This window comes from Vipera ursinii (assembly GCF_947247035.1).
Source record: "Vipera ursinii genome assembly, chromosome: 8".
Taxonomy (NCBI): domain Eukaryota; kingdom Metazoa; phylum Chordata; class Lepidosauria; order Squamata; family Viperidae; genus Vipera; species Vipera ursinii.
In genome coordinates this window covers 13315440-13339450 of record NC_139519.1, presented here as the reverse complement: position 1 = coordinate 13339450, position 24011 = coordinate 13315440, and the positions used below count along the sequence as shown (strand labels likewise).

Sequence of the window (24011 nt, the reverse complement as noted above, 5' to 3'; positions counted from 1 at the left end):
TTGTGCCTCCCATCCAATCCATTCCAAAGTCCACCCTGGGTTTTTCCCAGATCAGCTAAGCGTTGCCATCTAAATTTGTAAGGCTGAAAAATACATGTCAGCATGCTTTCAAGAATTAGTCTTTTCTTCATTTCTCTCTCTCACCTTCTGCCTTTTTAGTCTGAGACTAGGCCTGAATTTCCCTCCTGACCAAACCCTGGATTACAGAGTCTACCCTGGTTTCTTCAACCACACTTCCCTCCGTAGACCCACAAGGGCTGAATTCACACAAACGTGCTGAAGAAACCAAACGACCACATTGGGCCCTGCGGGAAGCTCGATATTGTAAAAGAAACTAAATACGCAACCAGCTCCATGAAAAAGTAGCCAACCTCAGCTGGAATTGGTTTAATTCAAACTTCAGGATGGTTTGGGAACAATTATCAACGGCTTCTGGGTTTCGTTCCTTCTCGAGGAGAGTCCTTCAGAGTACTGTATCCTAGTGGCACATTGGGTTTTTACTTAGTGCAGGGGTAGGCAACCTCGGCTCTTTTATGACTCATGGACGTCAACTCCCAGAATTCCTGAGCCAGCCATGGCTGGCTCAGGAATTCTGGGAGTTGAAGTCCATGAGTCATAAAAGAGCCGAGGTTGCCTACCCCTGACTTAGTGGCTTTTTTTTTTAAAGTCCCATTTTCAGGACTTCCCACCTTGCGCCAAGACAAACGGTTGAGCAAAACCCTTTTATCCAGGAGTTGCAAGTTTGCTAAAAATAAAAATAAAATTCTGCGCCTGGCTTCGCACCAGCCCCAGGGCGGTTTGCTAATTCAGGGCCAAACTTGGTCTGTGGCTTAAACATCTTAAACAAAAAAAAAAGGGGGGCGCCTTATTTAGCAAGGTAAAGGTAAAAGTTCCCCCGCACACGCGTGCTAGTCGTTTCCGACTCTAGGGGCTGGTGCTCATCTCCGTTTCAAAGCCAAAGAGCCAGCGCTTGTCCGAGGACGTCTCTGTGGTCATGTGGCCGGCATGACTAGACGCCAAAGGCGCACGGAACGCTGTTACCTTCCCACCGGAGTGGTCCCTATTTTTCTACTTGCATTTTTACGTGCTTTCAAACTGCTAGGTTGGCAGAAGCTGGGACGCGTAACAGGCGCTCACTCTGCTACGCGGCACTCGGGATTCGACCCGCCAAACTGCCGACCTTCTGATCGACAAGCTCAGCCTCCTAACCCACTGAGCCACCGCGTCCCCCTATTTAGCAAGAGGGGCTGTTAATCATCCAGGCTAGGTGGCAACCACATCCCGCCATTCAGAAGCGTCTGCTTTCTTTCCGCAGCTCCCAGCCAGAGGCGTGCCCCGGGGCGAGTTCGAAGACTACACCTCCCAAGAGGCTTCGCGCGGGCCAAACAAAGAGGGCGGGGCGGCGGGTGCTCCGCCGAGCTTTTGCTGCGCTGCGCTGGAGGAGGAGTAGGCGGAGGCGGCTGTGGCTCGCCAGGCGATCGCGGCGCGTCTCTTCCCGGCCATGTCCGCCGCCTGTTGTCGCCCCCACCCCGCTCCGGAGCCCACGCTGGGCAGGGATATCCCCGTCCCTAACAAGCTGCTGGACTTGGCCGAAGGAGTCGCCTTGCCTCCGGGCGACTACGGCACCACTCCTGGCGGCACCCTCTTCGGAACCACGCCTGGCGGTGAGCGGAGCCGCTTGGAGGGAGGAGAGGCGGTGTGCCTCTGAGCATGCAAGGAGTGCCCGGAGGGGAAGGTGTTAAAAAGGGCCTCTGAGCATGGAGGGAGAGCCACAGGATGCAGAAAAGGTGTAAAGAGTGTCTCTGAGCAGGGAGGGAAAGTCACAAGGGGGGGAGGAGAGGTGGCATTGAGATTGCCTCTGAGCATGGAGGGAGAGCCACAGGATCCAGAAAAGGTGTAAAGAGTGTCTCTGAGCATAGAGGGAAAGTCACAAGACGGGGGGGGGGGAGGAGAGGTGGCATTGAGATTGCCTCTGAGCATGGAGGGAGAGCCACAGGATCCAGAAAAGGTGTAAAGAGTGTCTCTGAGCAGGGAGGGAAAGTCACAAGGGGGGGAGGAGAGGTGGCATTGAGATTGCCTCTGAGCATGGAGGGAGAGCCACAGGAGGCAGAAAAGGTGTAAAGAGCGTCTCTGAGCAGGGAGGGAATGCAGGTGTTAAAGAGTGTCTCTGAGCATAGAGGGAAAGTCACAAGGGGGGGGAGGAGAGGTGGCATTGAGATTGCCTCTGAGCATGGAGGGAGAGCCACAGGAGGCAGAAAAGGTGTAAAGAGCGTCTCTGAGCAGGGAGGGAATGCAGGTGTTAAAGAGTGTCTCTGAGCATAGAGGGAAAGTCACAAGAGGGGGGGGGAGAGATGGCATTGAGATTGCCTCTGAGCATGGAGGGAGAGCCACAGGAGGCAGAAAAGGTGTAAAGAGCGTCTCTGAGCAGGGAGGGAATGCAGGTGTTAAAGAGTGTCTCTGAGCATAGAGGGAAAGTCACAAGACAGGGGGGAGGTGGCATTGAGACTGCCTCTGAGCATGGAGAGAGTGCACAGAGGGAAGGAGAGATGGTGTGAACGGTGGCTTTGAGTAGGCAAAGAACATGGCAGAGGCCTCAAGAGTGCCTCTGAGCATGCAGGGAAGGGAGCAGGAGAAGAGATTGGAGCACTCAAAGAAGGTAGCAAAAGTAGAGTCGGAGGGCCTCTGTCATGAAAAGAAGGGCAGTGGGTGTGGGGGGGGGAGAGAAGAGGGGGAACAAAGAAGTTATGGGCTGGCGTGCCACTGAGCGTGGAGAAACCGCTTGAAGGAGAGTACAAAGTAGTCTCATACAATAATGCTTCTGGGCACGGGTTCAATCCTGCAGGGAAAGAATCAAAGGTAGCGCATTTGTTCTTCTGAGAAGTGAGCAATTCAGGGCTTACCCTGACACGGTTCCCAAGATTTTAACTCCTTTCTAATCTTTCCAAGTCGCCCTTTCCTGCTATGCAGACCCAGCAGTTAGGCTTGCCAGCTTCTCTCCACTTATTCAGAGTTTTCATTTCATCAATAAACCCTTGATCCCTGTGTAGGTAAGAGAAAGGGGGATTCACCCCAAGAGGGTATACCCAGGAATGGGCTACGTCTGAGATTGGCTTCAGACCTGTTCTCCTGTTCTCAATGGAAAAGGCTGGCATTTTACACACATACATAAACACACACACATGCACACATGCACACACTGGAATTAGGGTCCTTAACAGGTGGCATATTTCTTTAAAATGGGTCCTAGCTAGGCCTGCTTCCTCATGGAATCTCCCCATTTTTCTGGAAAGACAATGCCTTAAATGAACTGCAAGGCTAGAGTAAAACATAATGGAGTGGAATAGTCTTGCTTGTCTAAAGGGAAAAGCATGCAGTAGGGACTTTCCTTTTGATTTTCCAGCTAGGAAACAGCCTTTCTCAAAATGGCTAGAGGAGTAATATCCCCCCTGAAACTTGCTTACGGATGTGAGGAACCTGGCTCAGAGAATCGTCTTTATTTCCAACTCGGTGCCTTTCCAAGTTTAGATTAATTGATACTTAGATTCTCAGCGGCTCCCCTGAGTGCCTTAATAGTACAAAACATTGGCCAGGGAAGAAATTATTGTGCTTCAGAGGTAATTGGGAAGAGTGGTTGAATCCTAGAAACATTTACAGGAGATGAGCAATGGATCACAGAACCATCTTTTTTATCCATCAGAAAAGCCACTTTTCCATAAAAGGGTGCCGTAAGTTGTGGGTGTGCTGTTAAAAACAAGCATTGCACAAAAAGCGTTTTGTCCCAGGCTTTGGTGTAGGAAACCCGACACAAACCTCTGAACTACAAACTCTGCAGAATAGGCTTCCTTTTTTTCAGGCATGGCTATCCGTACTTTTTAACTGCATTTGGACCGGATGTGTTGTGTAAAAGAGGTCTAAGAACATAAAAGTAGATAAATGTAACATTGCAAAAAAAATTGGGGGGTGGGTGGGTGAGCAGATTCAGAAGAAGATATATTTTCTGCCTGAGGCGTATTTAGGAGCGCACAAGTAGGAACTCTTCCAAGATACCAGTACAGGAAGTCCTCAACTTACGACCGCACTTGAGCCCAACATTTCTGTGGCTAAGTGAGACATTTAAGTGAGTTTTGCCCCATGTTACGACTTTTCTTGCCACTTACGCGAACGGCTGCAATTGATAAATAAGTAACACGGTTGTTAAGTGAAACTGGCTTCCCATTGACTTTGCTTGTCAGAAGCTTGCAAAAGGGGATAGCGTGGCCCTGGGCACTGCGACCGTCATAAGTATGAATCAGTTGCCAAGTGCCTGAATTTTGATCATGTGTCCACGGGGAGGCTGCAGTGGTCGTAACTGTTTTTTAAAAAAGCGGTCGTAAATCACTTTTTTCAGTGGCGCTGTCCCTTTGAACGGTCAGTTCAAAGGGACTGTTGTAAGTAGAGGATTACCTGTATCCAATGCGGCAAAATGCAGCTTGTACTGTAGCTTATTTGCTTTCTTAAAAACAAGCAAAGTATTCGTTAAAACTGAGGCCCCTTAAAGCAATAGACTTGCTTCTTTGTAAATGTTTACTTATAAGCCACCCATGTGTCAGTTGCAGATACGCTGGTAAACATTTGCTGCTTCTGTTTGTGACGATGCTTGCTCTAAAAATCAGGTTTATGCACGCATTTGCAAGGTTTAATTCCTAACGACTGATGCAAAATAGTGGCTGCCTTTAAGTTTGGATAGGTCTAAGGGAGCTTTAGCAGACAAGTCCATTCTGGACTGTATTTTGGGGGCTGGAGAAGAGCCACATGGCAGGCCACGGGAATTGGATGTCACTAACTGCAGCTTAAATCGCAAGGGTGGCATTCTGAACTTGCACATTTTTGCCCCCCCAAAATGTGTCGTATTGCCTAGCATGCCTTTTCCAGCGTCCTATTATTTTTAATACGTTTAACAATACGTTCAGAAAAAAAGAATTAACTTAATAATATTAAATTTCTATGCTGCCTGACACTCAATGGCTCTCTGGGTGGCCCCCAACAACAGAATTACAATAAAAGGTAAAAAATAAAAGATGGCACATGTGACAAAGGAGATCTCACTCTCTGGCTAAAGTCCTGGGAGTCAGATCTTCTATTTAAACAGAAGATCTGAGGTGGGGGTGAACTACAGCCTTATAAAAAACCTTTGGTTGCTTCTTCTATGCTTCGACATATTGTGTATTGCATCATCTGCCATTCTGAGAAGTTATTTGTGCACGTGGCTTGACTTGCAGTAAATACAAATCAGGCACTGCTACGGAGAAGATACGCTTCCAGAGTCCCAGCAGACAACATTGTTTAATTGTTGTCCACATTTCCACTTGCAGGATAACTTTCATATCCTCTCTGCTGGGATACCCAAAGTGTGACTGGAGCCATCTTTTTGCTCTGTCAACAAGCAAATTGCTCATAGACACACAACTTTAGAATTCTTGAAATTGAAAATACAATTTCCATAGTGCAAACGACCTTTGGGCTCTTCGAGTGGCTTCTATTATTTAATCATCCAGTGATTTTGTGGCATTGTCAACAACCAGTGAAGAAGGAAGGAAGGAAGGAAGGAAGGAAGGAAGGAAGGAAGGAAGGAAGGAAGGAAGGAAGGAAGGAAGGAAAAATTCAGAATGTGGCCTCTCACTAGGAGAAAGGGAGGGAGGAAGGAAGGAAGGAAGGAAGGAAGGAAGGAAGGAAGGAAGGAAGGAAGGAAGGAAGGAAGGAAGGAAGGCATTATGGCTGGCTAAGGGGGAAAAAAGCATAAGCAATTTGTTTTATTTGACCGATATGCATCAGTGGATGAATTTGCATGCTTTCTCAATCAAAAGCCTGTCCTGCTGTTGCAATCTGAAATGATGCCATTAAAAGCTATTGTTGCTGTGTGGAGGAGGCTGGGATTATAGCTCCTTTTCAAATAATAATAATAATAATAATAATAATAATAATAATAATAATAATAATAATAATAATAATAATAATAAATATGTCTAACGTGGAAAAGAAACACAAACAAGCTATGGCCCTTTGATTTTAATTTAATTTAATTTAATTTATTAATATTTCTATACCGCCCTTCTCCCGAAGGACTCAGGGCGGTGTACAGGGCAAGAATAAAACACAAAGTTACAAAAATTAAAAGGTAATTAAATACATGCCCATAAAAACAGTTGGTACATTAATAAAAACCCCAATAAAAAGATAGTAAAAACCCCACCATTCCCCCCTCATGCCATGCCGGCTTGTTTGAACAGGTCGCGGCAAAAGGAGCGAAGGTCGGGCGCCGTCCGGAGCTCAACCGGTAACTGGTTCCATAGCTCCGGGGCGCCCACAGAGAAAGATCTCCCCCTGGGGGCCACCAATCTACATTCTCTGACCGGTGGCCCTGAGGATTCCCTCTCTGTGGGAACGCACAGGGCGAAGGGAAGTTGACGTCCTAACATTGAAACAAGTGGGGGGAATTTGCTAGAGCAAACCTAACCTCTCTACAGATAGTCCTCAGCTTACAACAGTTTGTTTAGTGACTCTTCGAAGTTACAGTGGCACTAGGAAAAGTGACTTATGAGTTTTTCACACTTACAATCGATGCGGCATCCCCCTTGGTCACATGATCAAAATTCAAACGCTTGGCAACTGACTCATATTTAGCCATAGCACTTAGACTTATACACCACTTCACAGTGTTTTATAAGCGGTTTACAGAGTCAGCCTATTGCCCCCAACCATCTGGGTCCTCATTTTACCGACCTCGGAAGGACACAAGGCTGAGTCAGCCTGGAGATGGTCAGGCTCGAACTGCCAACAGCAGGCAGCCGGCCGTCAGCAGAATTAGCCGGCCATAATGCAGTCTAACCACTGCGCCACCCCCAGCTCTTAATTTATGAGGGTTGCCGTGTCCCGGGCTCTTGTGATCACCTTTTGCAACCTTTTGCCAAGCAAAGTCAATGGGGAAGCCAGACTTGCTAACTTAACAACTGTGCTTAAGCAAAAAAAAGGTTGCAAAATAAAGCAAAACACACTTAAACAACTGTTCTCACTTAGCAACAGAAATTTTGAGTTCAATTGTGGTCCTAAGTCCAGGGCTTCTGAGGAACGTTTTCCAAATTCCTTTGGTGCTTTGAAGTAAATCTTAGGTGGATTTAAAGTGGCGCATAATGGGGTTTGGAGACCCCCGTGCTATGAGCATTTTTTTTTTGCTTCCTTACATTTGTGCACCCAGTCCGAGGGCCAGGGTGAGATTTGCACAGAGGTAGCAGAATTCTGAAGCTGGAAGAAAGCATGTTCAGCTCTGTTTGTTTTGCATTGCACAACAGTTTTGGGCTGCCATCCAGGCTGCTCACAAGGTAATGGTGTTATCATTTCTTGTCACCTTGATGAACTCTAGCAGGTAAGCGAATCATGTGTTACGAACAGGTTCCAAGATGTACAAAGCAATTGTTTACTAAGGCGAACCCTTTAATGTTGCAGAAGCCTTACGGAAAGCTTCTGATGGTTGCTTCTTCTGTGCTTCAGCGTATTGTGTGTTGCATCATCTGCCATTCGGAGAAAGTTGTTCGTGCACGTGGGGTGGGTTGCAGTAAGTAGAAACCAGACCCTTCTGGAAATGATGTCTTTAGTCTGTGATTTGAATGTGCAGCCTGAACATTTTCTTTCGTACTGATTTTTTTCCCCTTTTTTTTAAAAAAAAAAAAGTTTGGCCTTGAAGCAGAGACAGGTCTAAGTGAATCCAAATCCTCTAATGGTTGCTACAGCATCTAACACAGCTACTTTTCTGGAAATAATACAACTGTGCTATCCTCCTCCTGGCTACTAATCTTTAAAATGTAGGGAGAGTGAGTGGGTGTTGGATGTTTTTTGCCTCTGACTCGAGAGCAGAAGAATGTCCATAAAATCTGAAAAAAATGACTGCAGACTGTTTTGAATGGTTACAAATGGTCCCTTCCAGTCTTTTGAAGGGTGAAAAAAAAACAACTCGAACAAAATGTGGTGGAAATCAACCTGGCTGTAATTATCATGAAAGAATCAATGTTTGCTTCTTTCAAATGCACTCAGAACTAGCAAAGAAGAGAAATAATCCTGCGTCTAAAGTATACGTTTATAGCCCACTTGGCCAAACAGATGAAGTATTATTGTAGCCTGTTGCAGAGTTTTTAACCTTGGCAGTTTCAAAATGTGTGAACTTCAACTCCCAGAATCCCATAGCCAGCCACACAACTTTAAGCTGTCAAGGTTGAGAAACACTAATCTATTGGCAGAGCAAGTGAATTCCCACGTGGAGAGAACTGGTGATAAACAAGAAAGCAAAAAGCTGTGAGATGGCAAACAAAGTTTAGGATTAACCCAAAGGTTAAGATTTTGATGGGTCTTCTGCAAACACTGTGAATGGACACAGCTCATCCATCCCTCTTCTAGATTAGTTAGAGTCTTGGAGAGTAACGACAAGCCTTGGGAAGGGACATGTTTTGCAGAAAAGTTATTTCTGGAGCTGAGCTAGAACCCAAACCAGGCGGGGGGGGGGAGGTGAAGACTGGCACACTGCTGTGTGGGAAAGTTACAGGAGACAACCGAGAAGGGCTAAGGTCATTTTGTGAGCTGACAACTTGGGAAGGGGAAAGACAACCAATTATCATAAAGCTAGTGATAGCACTGTTGTGTTGCACATTGGTTATATTTTAGTTCCTAGCCCAGGAGTAGGCAACCTTGGCTCTTTTATGAAGTCCATGAGTCATAAAAGAGCCGAGGTTGCCTACCCCTGTCCTAGCCGAATGCAGAAAGCCAGTTTGCTGCACATGTCTCTTGTTCTCCTAAAAATTCGATAAGGATAGTGATTTGTTTACCCTTTCCTATATCTTTCCCTTTCTATCAGGAAGAGGTTGCATAACGCAAACTAGGTAAAGGTAAAGGTTCCCCCGCACATGCGTGTTAGTCATTTCCGACTCCAGGGGCCGGTGCTCATCTCCATTTCAAAGCCAAAGAGCCAGCGCTTGTCCGAGGACGTCTCCGTGGTCATGTGGCCGGCATGACTAGACGCCAAAGGCGCATGGAACGCTGTTACCTTCCCACCGCAGTGGTCCCTATTTTTCTACTTGCATTTTTACGTGCTTTCGAACTGCTAGGTGGGCAGAAGCTGGGATGAGTAACAGGCACTCACTCTATGCTGCATTCGGGATTCGACCCGCCAAACTGCCAACCTTCTGATCGACAAGCTCAATGTCCTAACCCACTGAGCCACCGCGTCCCTCTTAACGCAAACTACTAACTGGATTAAAACGTATTGTTTTCCTTCTGCTCCAAAACTGAGTCTGGGAAAAGGGAGGACAACTGTCTGGTTGAAATCCCCTCTTCCTATTTCTGATGGGGGCTTTGAATAGGGCGGTTAAAGTCTCGTGAGCTACAGGGGTTTTTTTTTCAGTTCCAGCCTTAATTTATCACGATTGTCTCTCCTTGACCCCAGTCCTCAGAAAAAGGAACCGCTTTTCTTTTCTTTTTTTTTTGCCGCTGCGCAATAAGATCGATGGCTGATAGTCCTATTTGTGGTTTGTTTTGAACAGTCTCGGGTTGCCCCTGGGAACTTGGCCAGTGTGACCAGTACCACAACATTTATGTTAATGGCACGGAGAGGGACCTGCTCACAACAAACATTCAGCCTGTGGCGGCCTGGGAAAATTTCATGGAGCCCATTGCAACCGTATCTGAAAAAGTTTACACCCAGGCATAGTGGTCTTTGGAACAGTTGGCTGTTTGGGGGCAATTGAGAGATGAATTAAAGAAAATAAGATTGATTGTTGGCTTTTCAAGATAGTCCAGCCCAGCTAGGAGTACTGAAGTCTGGCTTTATCGTAAAGGTACATGAACAGAATCCTGCAGGATTCTTCCCTTTCCTTTTACTCTCCAGCGAAGTAGAGGTGGTCTCTTCTCTAATCCCTCCCTCCCTCCCCCCCACACAGACATCCCTTTTCTTTCTATAGGTCAAGATATCATTTGCATGAAGGTTGCTTAATCTGCAGTTCTTCCTCCTGTCTCGCTAGGTCATTTCTGCATACCGTTACACAGTTCCCTTTCTGTAGGAGAAGGAGTGAGAGAGCCTGGGGGGCAGAGTCAAAAGAGGAATCCCCCTAGAATCACTACATAGCCAGAAACAGATTAAGACCAACTCCTCCTGAATTCCGTTACAAAACGGTGCTACTCATTAGTTGACTAGATTCCTTTGCCTAGGCATTGAGCAATAAATCAGTTTGATTGGAACTTAACATGTAGCCTTGATCTTTCATTCCTGACCTTTTCTGATCATGCTCATAAAGGGTGCCCAGGGACAGCTTCCTTTCATGAAGACTCTGGCCAGTTTTCTACAAGCTAGGTTGGGCTCCATCTTGCAGAATATCTAACCAGCATGGTGTTGTTCTGAAAAGGCTTGAGCATTGGAAACTCCAGGTTGTCATGACTTATCTAGTTTTTATCCAGTTTTGGTCACCACGATGTAAAAAAGATGTTGAGACTCTAGAAAGAGTGCAGAGGAGAGCAACAAAGATGATCAGGGGACTGGAGGCTAAAACATAGAAGGAACGGTTACTGGAATGGTGTATGTCTAGTCTAATGAAGAGAAGGATGAGGGGTGACATGATAGCAGTCTTCCAATATCTCAGGGGCTGCCACAAAGAAGAGGGAGTCAAGCATACTTGTAAGCAAGGAACATACTTAGAACCCAGAAGTGTAAATATTGAGAGCGGCATTAACAAAACAGCGCATCTAGTTTCATAGTTCCGGTCCCCATGTAGACCACCTGCATGTATGTTTCACATGAGTGAGATCTGCCCTTCCCAGAAAATAAGTTAGGAATCCTTTATGGAGGAATAAAGTTGACAGATTTTGCTGTAATGAATACATTGACCTCTTTGATTAGAGAAAATATGCTTATTGACTTATTGATTGATTGAATTTATATGGCGGCTATTTCAACCTGCCAAGTGACTTGGGTGGCTTACATTCAAAATCATAAATATAAACATATTAAAAACATGAGATACAGAAATAAAAATGACCAGAAGCCTCTAATGGACTTTTTGCACAAGCATGAAAAAAAAGAACTTGTGATTTATAGTTTTGATGACTAGACACGATTATAGAAAGAAGGGAATCACGATATAACTTCAGAGAGAGATGAAAATATACTTGTACTTATAGGTGCGATGAAGAATATTGGAAATCACTTCTGTGTATCTTTTTTTCTTTTCTATTTTGCTTCAACTTTTTTTCTTTTCTGGCCCTTGTTTGCTTTTTCCCCTGTTTTTTCCCCCCTTCCTCACTTATACCTAGCTTGTGTTTATTTTTATTGACTTGTTTCAAAGTTTCATAGTATCAAAGTATCAATAAAGGAGAATAGCTCAGGGTTCAAATGAGGCTCTCTGAGCTTGCTTGTTTTCTTGCAGACATTTCATTACCTTAGACCAGAGGTAGGCAACCTTGGCTCTTTTATGACTCGTGGACTTCAACTCCCAGAATTCCTGAGCCAGCTGGCTCAGGAATTCTGGGAGTTGAAGTCCACGAGTCATAAAAGAGCCAAGGTTGCCTACCACTGCCTTAGACTAGCACTGATGATGACACCTAGTTTGGGTAATGAAATGTCTGAAAGGTCAGAGAAGCACCAAGGACCCCTCATTTGTATGTATATAAAATCCCATCCATAGACCCAATTGTTTCCTGTTCTTAGGAAGCAGGGCCCCAGAGACTACAAGTAGTCCTTGATTTACAACAGTTCATGTAGTGACTATTCGAAGATACAATGAAACTGAAAAAAATGTGATTTATGACCATTTTTCACACTTACGACCTTTGCAGCAGCCGTATAGTCACATGGTCAAAATTCAGACGCTTGGCAACTGACATGTATTTATGACGGTTGCAGTGTCCCGGGGTCACGTGATCCCCTTTTGCGACCTTCTGACAAGCAGAGTTAATGTTGAAGCCAGATTCACGTAACCACCGTGTTACTAACTTAACAACTGCAGTGATTCACTTAAGAACCGGAGCAAAACTGACTTAACAAATGTCTTGGTCACAGAAATTTGGCGCTCAATTGTGGTCGTAAGTTGAGGGCTATGAAAATGAATGCCTCCGTTCCCCCTCCAGCAACTGAAAATATTTCAAAGCCCTCTGTTTTTACCCTGTCTGGCTATGACATTAAGCAAACAGGAGTCCTGAGCGTGTGTCTGAATATAAACTCAGAGATGCAGACCTCCAGTGAACCCCTTATGAAATGTTCTTGCAATAACTGGTACAGTGACAACATTTCTAGGAAAACAGTCTTTGTTCTGCGGGCGTTCCAGCAGCTGGCAGGCGTCAGAAGCAGCGAAAGCTGCTTGTCTGCAGATCCTGATTCATTGCTGTTTAGTATCGGGTGGAGCCCTGCGCTGTGGACTCCTAACCGTTGAATTCCTCCCCGCTCCACCCACCTTGTCCCTGGAAACCCACCAAACTTCAGATGGTTGGGAAACAATTTAGTTCTAATTGCTCCAAATGGGGGAAAACCTGGTTTTTTGTCACCCATTTTCCACCAATTCTTTTCTAAAAAAAAAATACGTTTGAAAGATTTGATCGAAATATGGCCAAGGAAATAGTGTTACTTGGCAGCAGAACTTGAGTACTTGAAAACAGTTCCTTGGTGTAAATGTAAAAGCGTGGCTCCCCTTAGGAGGAGGAGTGAAGACTCTCAGCTACACTACTCAAAGTTGCTGCTAGACTACAGCTCCCATAATCCTGGCCTGGCCAGTGGGAATGGCAAGAATAGGACCACAGGTTTTGCAACCTTCCTTGAACGTATCGTGCAATGTGCCTTCCTAATCTTTGCATTCGGCTTTTGAGAAGCAGGTCCTATGCTCCCAACGGAGGTGGGATCTGACCAAAAAGTAAATATCATTGCTTTGCATTTAGATGTAAACTTAATTCAAACTGGGTTAATTTGATACAGTTGTTACGATTATCCCCATATTTTTAATAATCATCTAGTCAGCTTAAAATGCCAATTCAGTGGCAAAAAAATACTTGCACATAAAAATCTTGCAGGACCACAATTCCACCTCCCTTTTTTAATTACTGGAATTTACTTAAATCTAAGGCAACAGCTGAAATATAAACCCATGTTTTGCTATTGGTCTTATTACTAAGATGCCCAGTTACAGGTATTTATTTATTTATTTATTTATTTATTTATTTATTTATTTATTTATTTATTTATTTATTTTATTAGATTTATATACTGCCCTTTCCCGAAGGATTCAGGGCGGTTTACAGGGCATTTAAAACCAAACCAGTACAAAAGTTAAAAACAATTTTAAAAAGATTAAATCATCCCTAAAAAATAAAAAACCCAGTTAAAAATTCTCAGCCTGGGCCGGAGAGCTCGAAGAGCCAGGTCTTCAGATCCTGGCGAAATGAACGAAGGTCGGGGGCAGTCCTAAGCTCCACTGGCAGCTGGTTCCAGAGGGCAGGCGCACCCACTGAGAAGGCCCTATCCCTGGGTGTTACCCGCCGGCAGTCTTTTACCGGCGGCACCCTGAGAGGGCCCTCCCTGTGGAAGCGCACAGGACGAAGGGAACTTGATGCCAGCAGCAGGTGTTCCCTCAAATATCCCGGACCCAAGCCATTCAGGGCTTTATAGGTCATCACCAGCACCTTGAATCTCACCCGGAGGGCAACCGGAAGCCAATGCAGCTCGCGGAGTAGAGGTGTTACATGGGAGTATCCGGAAGCCCCATCACAACTCCATTTCATCGGAATTCCTACTAGTCTGATCAGTGTGGCTTGATTTGTCTAAATGTGGCTACGTTTTGTTTTGCTTTTTTTTTGGAAATATGCCACATTTTGACTTCTTCAGTGTTAGAATTAAGTTTTCTTGCTGTCTTTACTTGCTGTTTCGGAATTTGTGGTGTGTGTGTGTGTGTGTGTTTAAATTGGTCAATGACCACAATAAAGTTTACAAATAAGGCAACTTCTCGCATTGTGGTTTTGAGGTTGAAGCTTCGGGTTTGGGGGGGTTTAATGTTAAACCCTAAAAAACAATAAAGTCCCCATTTTCTTAGCTTGGGTTTTTAAAAGATTTGTACTTAAAGCTATATTTGGAAACTGCTCGGCCAGCTCAGTGTTGAATGCAAATTCTGAAAATATACACAATTTTCCTCCTAATTCTCTGTCATTACATTTCTGCTGGAGGGCAGTTGCAAAAGCAGGAAGAATCTTATTAAGAACTCAGTAGGAACAATAAATTACTGAAAAAGTCTATCATAATGACAAATAATCTTGCTCTTGAAATCCTGTTGTCAGCAGGCAAAGAGAAACATAGAATTTCAGGTGCAGTGAAGCTGAACCAAGCGCATAAAAATGTCAAAACCGACAAGAATACACAGCCAAAATTAGCTTTAGTGATTCCTCTGCTTGTTAATGCACAGTCTATTTTTTTTAAAGGAAGACTTGCACATTTTTCTTCTTTCTTGGTTCTGTTGAAGTGGCAAAAGGCTGAGTTACAGTTGAAAAAATTAAAAAGTTTGTTGCTTGCTTAATGCATGGATGAAGACCTAGGACTGGTGGCTGTTCAGGACCTGATTGCATCGTGTAGAATATACATTTCAAAACTGGAAGGAGTCAGTTTCTGAGCCCAATCAGAGGACTTGCAAATGTCTTACTACTGCCTCTGTACAAAAGCAAAATTAAGAGTACAAGGCTCCTTCTAGTGGTCACACTTAAACCTATCTATTGCAATGAAAGCACTTTCTTTGCCTCCTGTTCTAATGGTTCCCCATGAGACCTTTTTAGTGGTGAAAAATATCTGGGAAAGGTGACAGCACAGGAAAGGCAATCAAGGCGCCGATGTTGTGGGACCCTCTCTGCTTTTCTTTCTTCTTGACGGCTGGATGGTAGGTTGCTCTAGAGTGGACTGTTCAACCTTGACAACTTTTTAATACCTACCGGCTGGGGAAGTCTGGGAGTTGAAGGCCAGAAGTCTTAAAGTTGCCATGTTTGGACACTTTTCTAGACAAAGAAGAACCAGCAATTCTTAACGATTGACCTTGAAATAAGCAGAAGAATCAGATCTATTCACAAGTTTTATGTAGCCTCAGCCAGTTTGCAAATTTACGTAAGATTGCATATCATCCCTTGTTTTTCTTTCATGCTTGTTCTGTTCTTCTTGCCCAAAAGGGGAAAAAGCAAGGCTGATATGCACTTCTTGTAAAACTGTCCAGATAATTACACATGCCTGCACATTATGTTATTCTACTTACTTCTCAGTTACTATTAAATCATCAGGGCTTCAGACCAAGTGTTATGGAGACAGATTTTCTGGCCAGCTTTCATTGTTGTGGAAAAACCACTGTTTTATGACCATGAGTTATGGTGAACCTCAGTCTATTTTTCAGGTTTATTGGCTTCTGTGCATTACCCTTCACTTTCTCCAGGAGTTCCCCCTTTTTATATAAAGCAGCCTGATTCTATCCAGTCTTGCAGAGAGCAAAGAAGAAAGACTGAGCCAGGTTGTGAAAACAAGCCAAAATCTAACCGTGATTGGGAAAGGAGACAAGCTGTCGAATATTAAAAGTGCGGTCTAGTTAGATATAGAAGGATTTGACACTACCCACAATGTTGGAATGGTTGGTGAACTTGAAAAAAATTCCTGAAATTAATAAATTGACTACTTTGTGTAGAGAAAAGACATTATCTACAATTATCGGTGACTGGAAGTCTCTTATGGACTTTTTGTATAAAAATGGAAAACAATGAGCTTGTCATTTATGGTTTTGATGATTAGATAGGATAGATTGTAAAAGAGAGCAATATGATATAACTTTAGAAAGAGGCTAAAATATATTTGTACTTAAAACTGTTGCAAAGAATATCACAAGCCACTTTCCCCCTTTTCTGGTTTTTTTTACAACTTTTTTCCTTTCTTGCCATTTTTCCTTGATTTCTTTTTTCTTCCTTACTTTATGTTAATTTCCATTCATTTTTATCTTCTCGATTAAAAGTTTAAATAAAAATTACATACAAAAAGTACAATGTAGATAACATGGCAGGTTAACTGGAAATTCTTTCTAAGCAGTATTTGGTTCCTTAACCCTCTGAGAACAGCAGTAAATTGTAGCTATCTTTCTCTTATAGGTACCCGCATTATTTATGACCGCAAATTTCTAATGGCGTGCCGAAATTCTCCAGTTGCCAAAACACCACCTTGCAATCTTCCAGACATTCCAGGTGTGACAAATCGAAGTGTGGATGAGACTGAGGTCAACTTTATGTCTGCTGACGATGAGAAACCAGGCTTAGGTGTGTGGTCGCTTGTTCAAATCACATTACATGGTTGCTGAGTTGGGTTACAGACATTGCTTTTCTCTGTGCCAAGCTGACATAGCCTGGTCAGTTTTGATCTGTCATAAAAACCCTACATGTTCTCACCATGAGTGCTGGGTCTACTGACCACACGAGATTTCATGAATATTTTATTTATTTATATTTATTTATAACCCGCTTTTATTATTTTTTAAAATAAAGTAGCAAACATATCCAATAGACTTTCCTCCTCCCATTTTCCTCACAACAACAAGAGGTTGGGTTGGGCTGAGGGAGAGTGACTACTCCGGCTGGCTTTCATGGCTAAGGCGGGACTAGAACTCACAGTCACCTGGTGATTGGCCCAAAGTCACCCAGGTGGCTTTCATGCCTAAGGCAAGACTAGAACTCACGTTCCCTTGGTTGCTAGCCTGGTGCCTTCACCACTAGATCAAACAGTTCTATTGGCCAATGCGCCTGTGGACAGGAGATGCTGCCATTGTGTGAAAGGAAAATAGGGACTTACAGTCTCCTGCTTTCTAGCCAGTGTACTTTAACCACTAGACCAGACTGGTCATACAGCCACAGGCCTGGGACTTTTTCATTTCCTAGAATAACTGCTACCAAGTGCACAGAGCCTTGGTGGAGCAGTGGGCTAATGCCTCCTTAAGTAACACCAGCTGCCTGCAATTAGTGCAGGTTCGAGTCCCACCAGGCTCAAGGTTGACTCAGCCTTCCATCCTTCCGAGGTAGGTAAAATGAGGACCCAGATTGTTGGGGGCAATTAAGCTGACTTTGTAATAATGCCGCTGGGGGGGGGGGGAAAGCCCTAATAAGCAGGCATATACATAGAATGAAGGCTACTGCTAAGCTTGTAAGCCGCCCTGAGTCTTCGGAGAAGGGCGGGATATAAATGGAATTAAAATTAAAAAAAATAAAAAATAAAATAAAATTCTGTGGAGTTTCATTTAAATTCCCTACACAATTCTGCATCGGTAACCATCTGGGAGTCGAAGTCCACAGATCTTAAAGTTGCCAAGTTGGACATCCCTGATGTAGCGTTTCCTGTTGGGTGATTTGGATGTTAGGGAAGTAGATTAGATCCTTTTAGAGAAAATGCAGCCCCTTAGCAGCTGTTGACTGTTTCCTCCATGTTCAGAAGCTCTGTGTCTGAATATCAGGGATGTTTTTGCTTGCCTTCCCTCACTGTGGACATTCCCAGACATCTTTCTGGAAGCCGTGAGGCAGAGCGTGCTTGACCAAGACAGGCCTTTATTTATATTTTGCCTTTCCTCTAAAACCTTCCTATGCCCCCATGACAGCTGCCATCAAACATTTTTAATGTAAAAGTACCTTTCAGTGAAATAAATTTTTAATAAGCTTATCAACTTGTATCTCTCTTTATATATGATCGTGCACGGGTAATCTTCAATTTACAAGTGTTCATTTAGTGACCATTCAAAGTTACAACGGCACTGAGAAAAGTGACTTACGGCTATTTTTCACACTTACCACCTTTGCCTCACGCCCATGGTCACATGATCAAAATTCAGACACTCAGCAACTGACTCATACTTATGACGGTTGCAGTGTCCCGGGGTCCTGGGATCCTCTTTCACGACCTCCTGACGAGCAAAGTCAATGGGAAAGCCAGATTCACTTAACAGCTCTGGCAAGAAAGGTTGTGAAATGGGGCAAAACTCACTTAACAACAGAAATGTTGGGCTCTATTGTGGTCGTAAGTCGAAAACTACCTGTATTGAAGATTTTTCTTTTAAAAATGTTTTGTTGATTTTCTAATTTTACATTTAGTTATTTGAAAAGCAACGTGGCGGCTGAGTGAATCGATAATTCAATAACATACAAGTATCTTTAAACATGAGACAGTAAATTTTAATTATCAATAATTTTTAGCTTAGACATACCCTGCTTAACATTCAGTCTTAATAGACAATCAATGTCCTAATTAGTTTTTCCCAATTTTTAGTTTCCCATTAATATTTAAATTTGAACATTTAGTATTTATAATTTCCAAGTTTTAAATAACCAAAGTTACCTTTGTCGCAATTCATCACAAAGTCTAATGTGCAGGATACACGTCTTAACTGTTTGAATATATTCTATTTCTCACCATCTTACATCAACTAATTAATACTGTATTGAAGATTTTTAACTGCTTAACCCTCACAGATGGTTTTCAGAATACAGTAGAGTAGCTTTCATGTCAGAACGGTGACTTAATCGCAAGAGTGTTGAATACACCTATGTTTTGTTTTTGTTTGCATAGGTTCTGGGTTTTTTGCTTGGTTTGGTTTGGTCTAAACAAAATAGGTCCTATGATTATAGAGTGTGGTTGCAAATGAACAAAGCTGAGACTGAAGTTTCTTGGAATTACCCAGTTCTTAGCATCTTTGTTGACTGCTTTACTGCAGCAAAACCACCATCGAAACTAGCAACCAAGAGAGATTTTTTTTTTTAAAGGGGACGTATTTTGTTCTCTGCTGGGAACATTGAGGTAAATTTTGCAAAGATTATAGGCTTCTTCTGCCTCCGAATCACCAGCTTTCAAAGCAATAATTCTATTGTCCTTTGCCAGTCTGGACTGCTGGAGGATTATAAGTTGTCAATTACTATGTATATGTTCAAGAAGTAGTGGTGTTAATCTCATCACTACTTCTTGGAAAACGAATTATGCAGGATTTTTTTGGAAATGACTGTCCACAGTTAAAACTGGAATGTTAAGGAAAACTTTGAGAAGTAATGCTTTCAAGCGTGCGTGGCATCCGATGAAGACACATGAAACTGAGATTTTTGTCAGTTCCAGAGATGCTTTTTCAAAAGGCAACCAAACTTTGTTTTTCCTTGAAGATGTTTAGCTTCTCATCCACGAAGCTTCCTCAGTTCTGACAGTCAGAACTGAAGAAGCTTCTTGGGTGAGAAGTGAAATGTCTTCAAGAAAAACACAAAAAGCCCAGTTACCTTTTGAAAAAGCACCTTTGGGACAACCATGACCTGGATGACTGAGAATCTCCATAGACACTTTTATCAATCGTTTTTCTCTTTCGCAGGTGAAGAAGCCCAGTTCGACATAGATATCTGAAATCTCTGAGGACAGAAGAGTTGTTTTATTCCTGATGAAGATGAGATATCAATAATGCTTCCCCAAATGAGAGAGGCTTAATAGAATAGCCCATGCTATGCAAAGCTTTTCAGGAGAAATGGTTCATCGCATTAAAAAATAACAATAGTAAAGCTGGGAAAAAGAGGATGTTTCTGACTACCTAAAGACTGAAAACTCTGGTAGATTTCTTTTTCTGGTGTTTAGCTTCCAGGGAGGAAGAATGCTAAAGTGAGAAGGAATGTTTTCTGTTTCTCAAATCCTAGTGCCTTTGTTCCATAAATGTCAGGTTGGAGGCAGAGACTGACACAGGGAGACTTAAATAATCATGTTGGATTAGGCAATTAATGTAGGATCAGTTGTCGTTCATTCATTTAATAGGGAAGTGGGTGTCCTCCCCTCCTCAATTGTATGGCCTGTAAATCTTTCCCCTTCTTGAGAGGGATCGTCTGCGCTCTCCTTTTTGGCCAAAACTTTTATTACAGCATCAGGCACCACGACCACAAAGGGAGAAATGTAGCAGGGTCAGGACGAACCTGGCCACCACAAAAACAAACAAAAAAAACCAAGAGTCACATGCTTGCTCAATTGCTTTGCATTGCATTTTTTCTTCTGATTCTGTAAGAATTTAATGGTCTGATGAAATCAGCTCACCCGTATCAGCAGATTGTTTTGATTTCACCCTTGAAAGAGACTTCATTTTCTTTTTTTTTTTTTGATTCTGAATGTGCTAGAGGAAGCAAATTCTTCTCTCGCTCTCTTTTTTTCAAAACAAAACAAAAAAACTAAGAAAAACAATGTCTTTGAGGTGGGAAAATGTCACACTGGGCAAGCAGGCAGCCTTGCAAGTACTTTTTTCCCCCCTTTCTTTACAGAACTACATGTAGATCTGTACACATTCTTCACTGTACTGAAAATGAAATAAACTGTTAAAATCGGCGTATGAGTTTTGGAGGAAGCCATTCGGTGTCGTTTCTTTGCTCAAGCCTTCCGGTTGTCTCCATGCTAGTTGTATGTTGCTAGGGATGACCGTTTACCGGCATTCTGTTTACTCTGCAGAAGTGTGGACTTCAATTCCCAGAATTCCCCAGCTTAGCACAATCATTTCTGAGAATTTTGGGAGTTGAATTCTAGAAAGAGTTCAGGTTGGAGAATCTTAAGGGATTGGATGATTGATTCATTCATTCATTTAAAATATTTTATTTTTTTATATGTAAAAAACCCCAACCCCTCAAGGTGGTGAACATACATATTCTCCCCTCCTCCTATTTTCCCCCGCAACAACTCTGGGAGCTTTCATGCCTAAGGCAGGACTAGAACTCACATTCCCTTGGTTTCTAGCCTGGTGCCTTAACCACTAGATCCAATAGTTAAATTGCCAATGCTCCTGTGGAGAGGACGTGCTGGCGTTATGTGAAAAGAACACAAAGACACTTTTACATGCAGTGGGTTACATTTGCCTGATCTACTGAATCACAACCAAGTCAATCCCTTTTTAAGGCAGCATATTGTGCGATTCCTACCCTGCGCTTAGCCTACAGTACGGTGGATCATGTGAACCCAGAAAAAGATTAATTACCCGATCAATAAGTTTGAACACTGGCTATCTTGCTAACCTTGCCAACCCAGTCTCAACTTGTGGATCTTTTAATTGCCTGTACAATTTTTGAAAGATGGCAGTTAACAACATGGGCTCCCTTCCATCCATCACTATGTTTCCTTGGGGTAAAAAAAATGGGGGACCCGTTTCTTAGCTACAGTATGTTGTTCTTAAGATGACTGGGTTCAGAAAGAAAAACAAATGATATAGTCCCACCCAGTTGTTCTGTACTATGTACAGATATACAGTACCTGAAAGACAACAGCCTGGTGCAATCAGTTTGGTTTGATGAGACCATCATGTGTTAGGCAGTCCAAGGGAAAATGTTTTGTTCGGTTAGTTGTAGTTACACAATGATTTAACACAATCTGACCCCAGTTTCTGACTGGTTTTCCTGCATGTTTCAGCTCTACCCAATCCATGTTTTTTATTTTTATTTTTTATTTTTATTTTAATTCCATTTATATCCCGCCCTTCTCCGAAGACTCAGGGCGGCTTACAAGCTTAGCAGTAGCCTTCATTCTATGTATATGCCTGCTTATTAGGGCTTTCACACACACCCCAAGCGGCATTATTACAAAGTCAGCTTAATTGCCCCCAACAATCTGGGTCCTCATTTTACCTACCTCAGAAGGATGGAAGGCTGAGTCAACCTTGAGCCTGGTGGGATGCGAACCTGCACTAATTGCAGGCAGCTGGTGTTACTTAAGGAGGCATTAGCCCACTGCTCCACCAAGGCTTTGATCTCACTATGCAATAAGTTTAAATGGGGAGCTTAGTTCATTCTGTGTAGTCTGTGCCTATTTAAGTGAATGTTAGTAGAAGTCCCATTTTGCAGACTTGGGCTAAGGATTTGAAGGCAGGGTTGCATTGTATGGCAATAGGCCTGTGTCCCTGGAATCTTGTCACTTGTTTTTCCACCAGACGTCATAGGCCAGAGATGCAGATGGAGGCGGACACTGCTGCTGTTGTACTATCATGCATTCAGTGTTGAACCTTCTGAATTCTTCACACATTTCTTCTTCCCATCCCTCTGGAAAGGAAGGGCCATGTTTGGGGCCATAAAAGAACTAAAGGGGAGAGAATGGGGCTTGTAGATTGTCCATTTACCTCAGAGATACATGAATTTTTTGGGAAAGAAAAAGAAGAAAAGAAAGAGAAAAAAAGGAAAGGAAGGAAGAAACAAGAAGAAAAGAGAAGAAAAGAAGGAAGGAAGGAAAGAAAGAAAAAAAGAGAGGAAAAGGCCATAATATTTCCTTTTTTGGTATCTTGTGAGAAATGGAAAAAAAACTTTAAAAGTTCAATGCAATACAGTATACTCAAAGATCATTTGAACAACACATTTGATTTCCTTCTTTACAGGATATTTTTTCATTTTTTCTTCAATTTTTATAAATGTGTCTGCAAATATTGACTGTTACACATTTTGCTTCTTGCGTCCTATTTTCTTCTTACCTCACTGCTTATAATTATTTCCTGCCCATACACATACCCTCCTGCCCATATTCCCATACTCGTAAAAACGAAACGTGAACATACACATACTGTACCCTCTATCTGTCTATCTCTGCCTCCCACCTTTTAATTAACTACTAATTATAACTTAATTTAGCTCTGTTTCTGAGAAGAGTGATGAAACTTAGAGGGTTGCTGAGAGGTGCAGTCTGGGTAAACTCATAAAGGATCTTTGGCAGAAAACCTCCAGTGTAAAATTCTTGGCTAAACTCCCTGTCTTTGTGTATTCCCTTGTTAAAACAATCCATGATGCCCTGAATTTCAAATGCCCGAGGGGTTCAGATGGACAATTTCTGGCATGTTAACACTTGAATATCTGCCAGACTAAAGGCAGTGCTCAAGAAATCATTTACAAAGGAGTGCCCTCTTGAGGTTAAGTCTACTCCAGTGCAAAAATGCAAATTTTTGTTAAGGCAGGATGCTAAAAGATACATCCATCAGCACTTAACCTCTTTCTATTCATGGTTGGGAGGCAAAAAAATCTATTGACTGAAAAGAGAGGGTTGGTTGTTGTTTCTTGCCTTCCTTTATGATTTCTATTTAGGAAATACATAAGCTATCCATAACTTATAAGGATATAAATGTTTTAAATAAATAAGCATTAATGTTTTAATTGGTTGAGTTGAATAGTTTTAAAATGATTTTGTATATATTTTAATTTTTGATTCGAGGGCTGGCCGAGATACGGTTGAAAGATGAGCAGCCGTAGAAATGTTTTCAATGAAAAAATAAACTCAGTTTCCAAAGCGGCTCCTGTTTATGAGCGCAACAAATTGCAAAACTGAGACAGAGATGGAACAAACGCTGTTGGTCCCTATAAGATGCGATTCGCTCACTGCTCAGAGGCACTGTTCAGTTTCTGCTTGCTGCCTTGAGTGAAAACTAAAGTACTGTAATAAACTCAAACTGGCTATTAAAAACCACATAAACTGATGAACTAAAAAAATAAACTGGGGTACCTTAGAAAGATCTGACGTTTTTGTCATGGATTTCGGTTGCCCTATTATGATCTGAACCTGAATATTCTGACCTATTCTGAACCATTCATCAGTGGAATGACTTGCCTTCAGAAGTTGTGGGTGCTCCAATGCTGGAGATTTTAAAGAAGAGATGGGACAACCATTTGTCTGAAATGGTATAGGGTCTCCTGCTTGAGCAGGGGTTTGGACTAGAAGACCTCCAAGATCCTGTCCATCTCTGTTATTCTGTTTTCTGAGGTTATATACATCTGCCCTCTGAGAGAGAGTCTTGGTCCATCTGGAATCTACCATCTCATCCATAGGAAATATTTATTTATTTATTTTTATTTTTATTCCATTTATATTGCGCCCTTCTCCGAAGACTCAGGGCGGCTTACAAGCTTAGCAGTAGCCTTCATTCTATGTGTATGCCTGCTTATTAGGGCTTTCACACATAGCCCCCAAGCAGCATTATTACAAAGTCAGCTTAATT

The 24011-nt window shown here is 42.7% G+C and overlaps 1 protein-coding gene across 1 annotated transcript; it reads left to right on the top strand.

The window, feature by feature from the left end:
* The first annotated feature begins 1409 nt into the window (after positions 1-1409).
* On the top strand, positions 1410-20383 carry EIF4EBP1 (eukaryotic translation initiation factor 4E binding protein 1). Its single transcript, XM_083368416.1, has 3 exons — positions 1410-1664; positions 16159-16323; positions 19395-20383. The coding sequence occupies exons 1-3, from the start codon at positions 1502-1504 to the stop codon at positions 19424-19426; spliced, it is 360 nt and encodes a 119-aa protein (XP_083224542.1). The 5' UTR covers positions 1410-1501; the 3' UTR covers positions 19427-20383.
* Positions 20384-24011: the final 3628 nt, after the last annotated feature.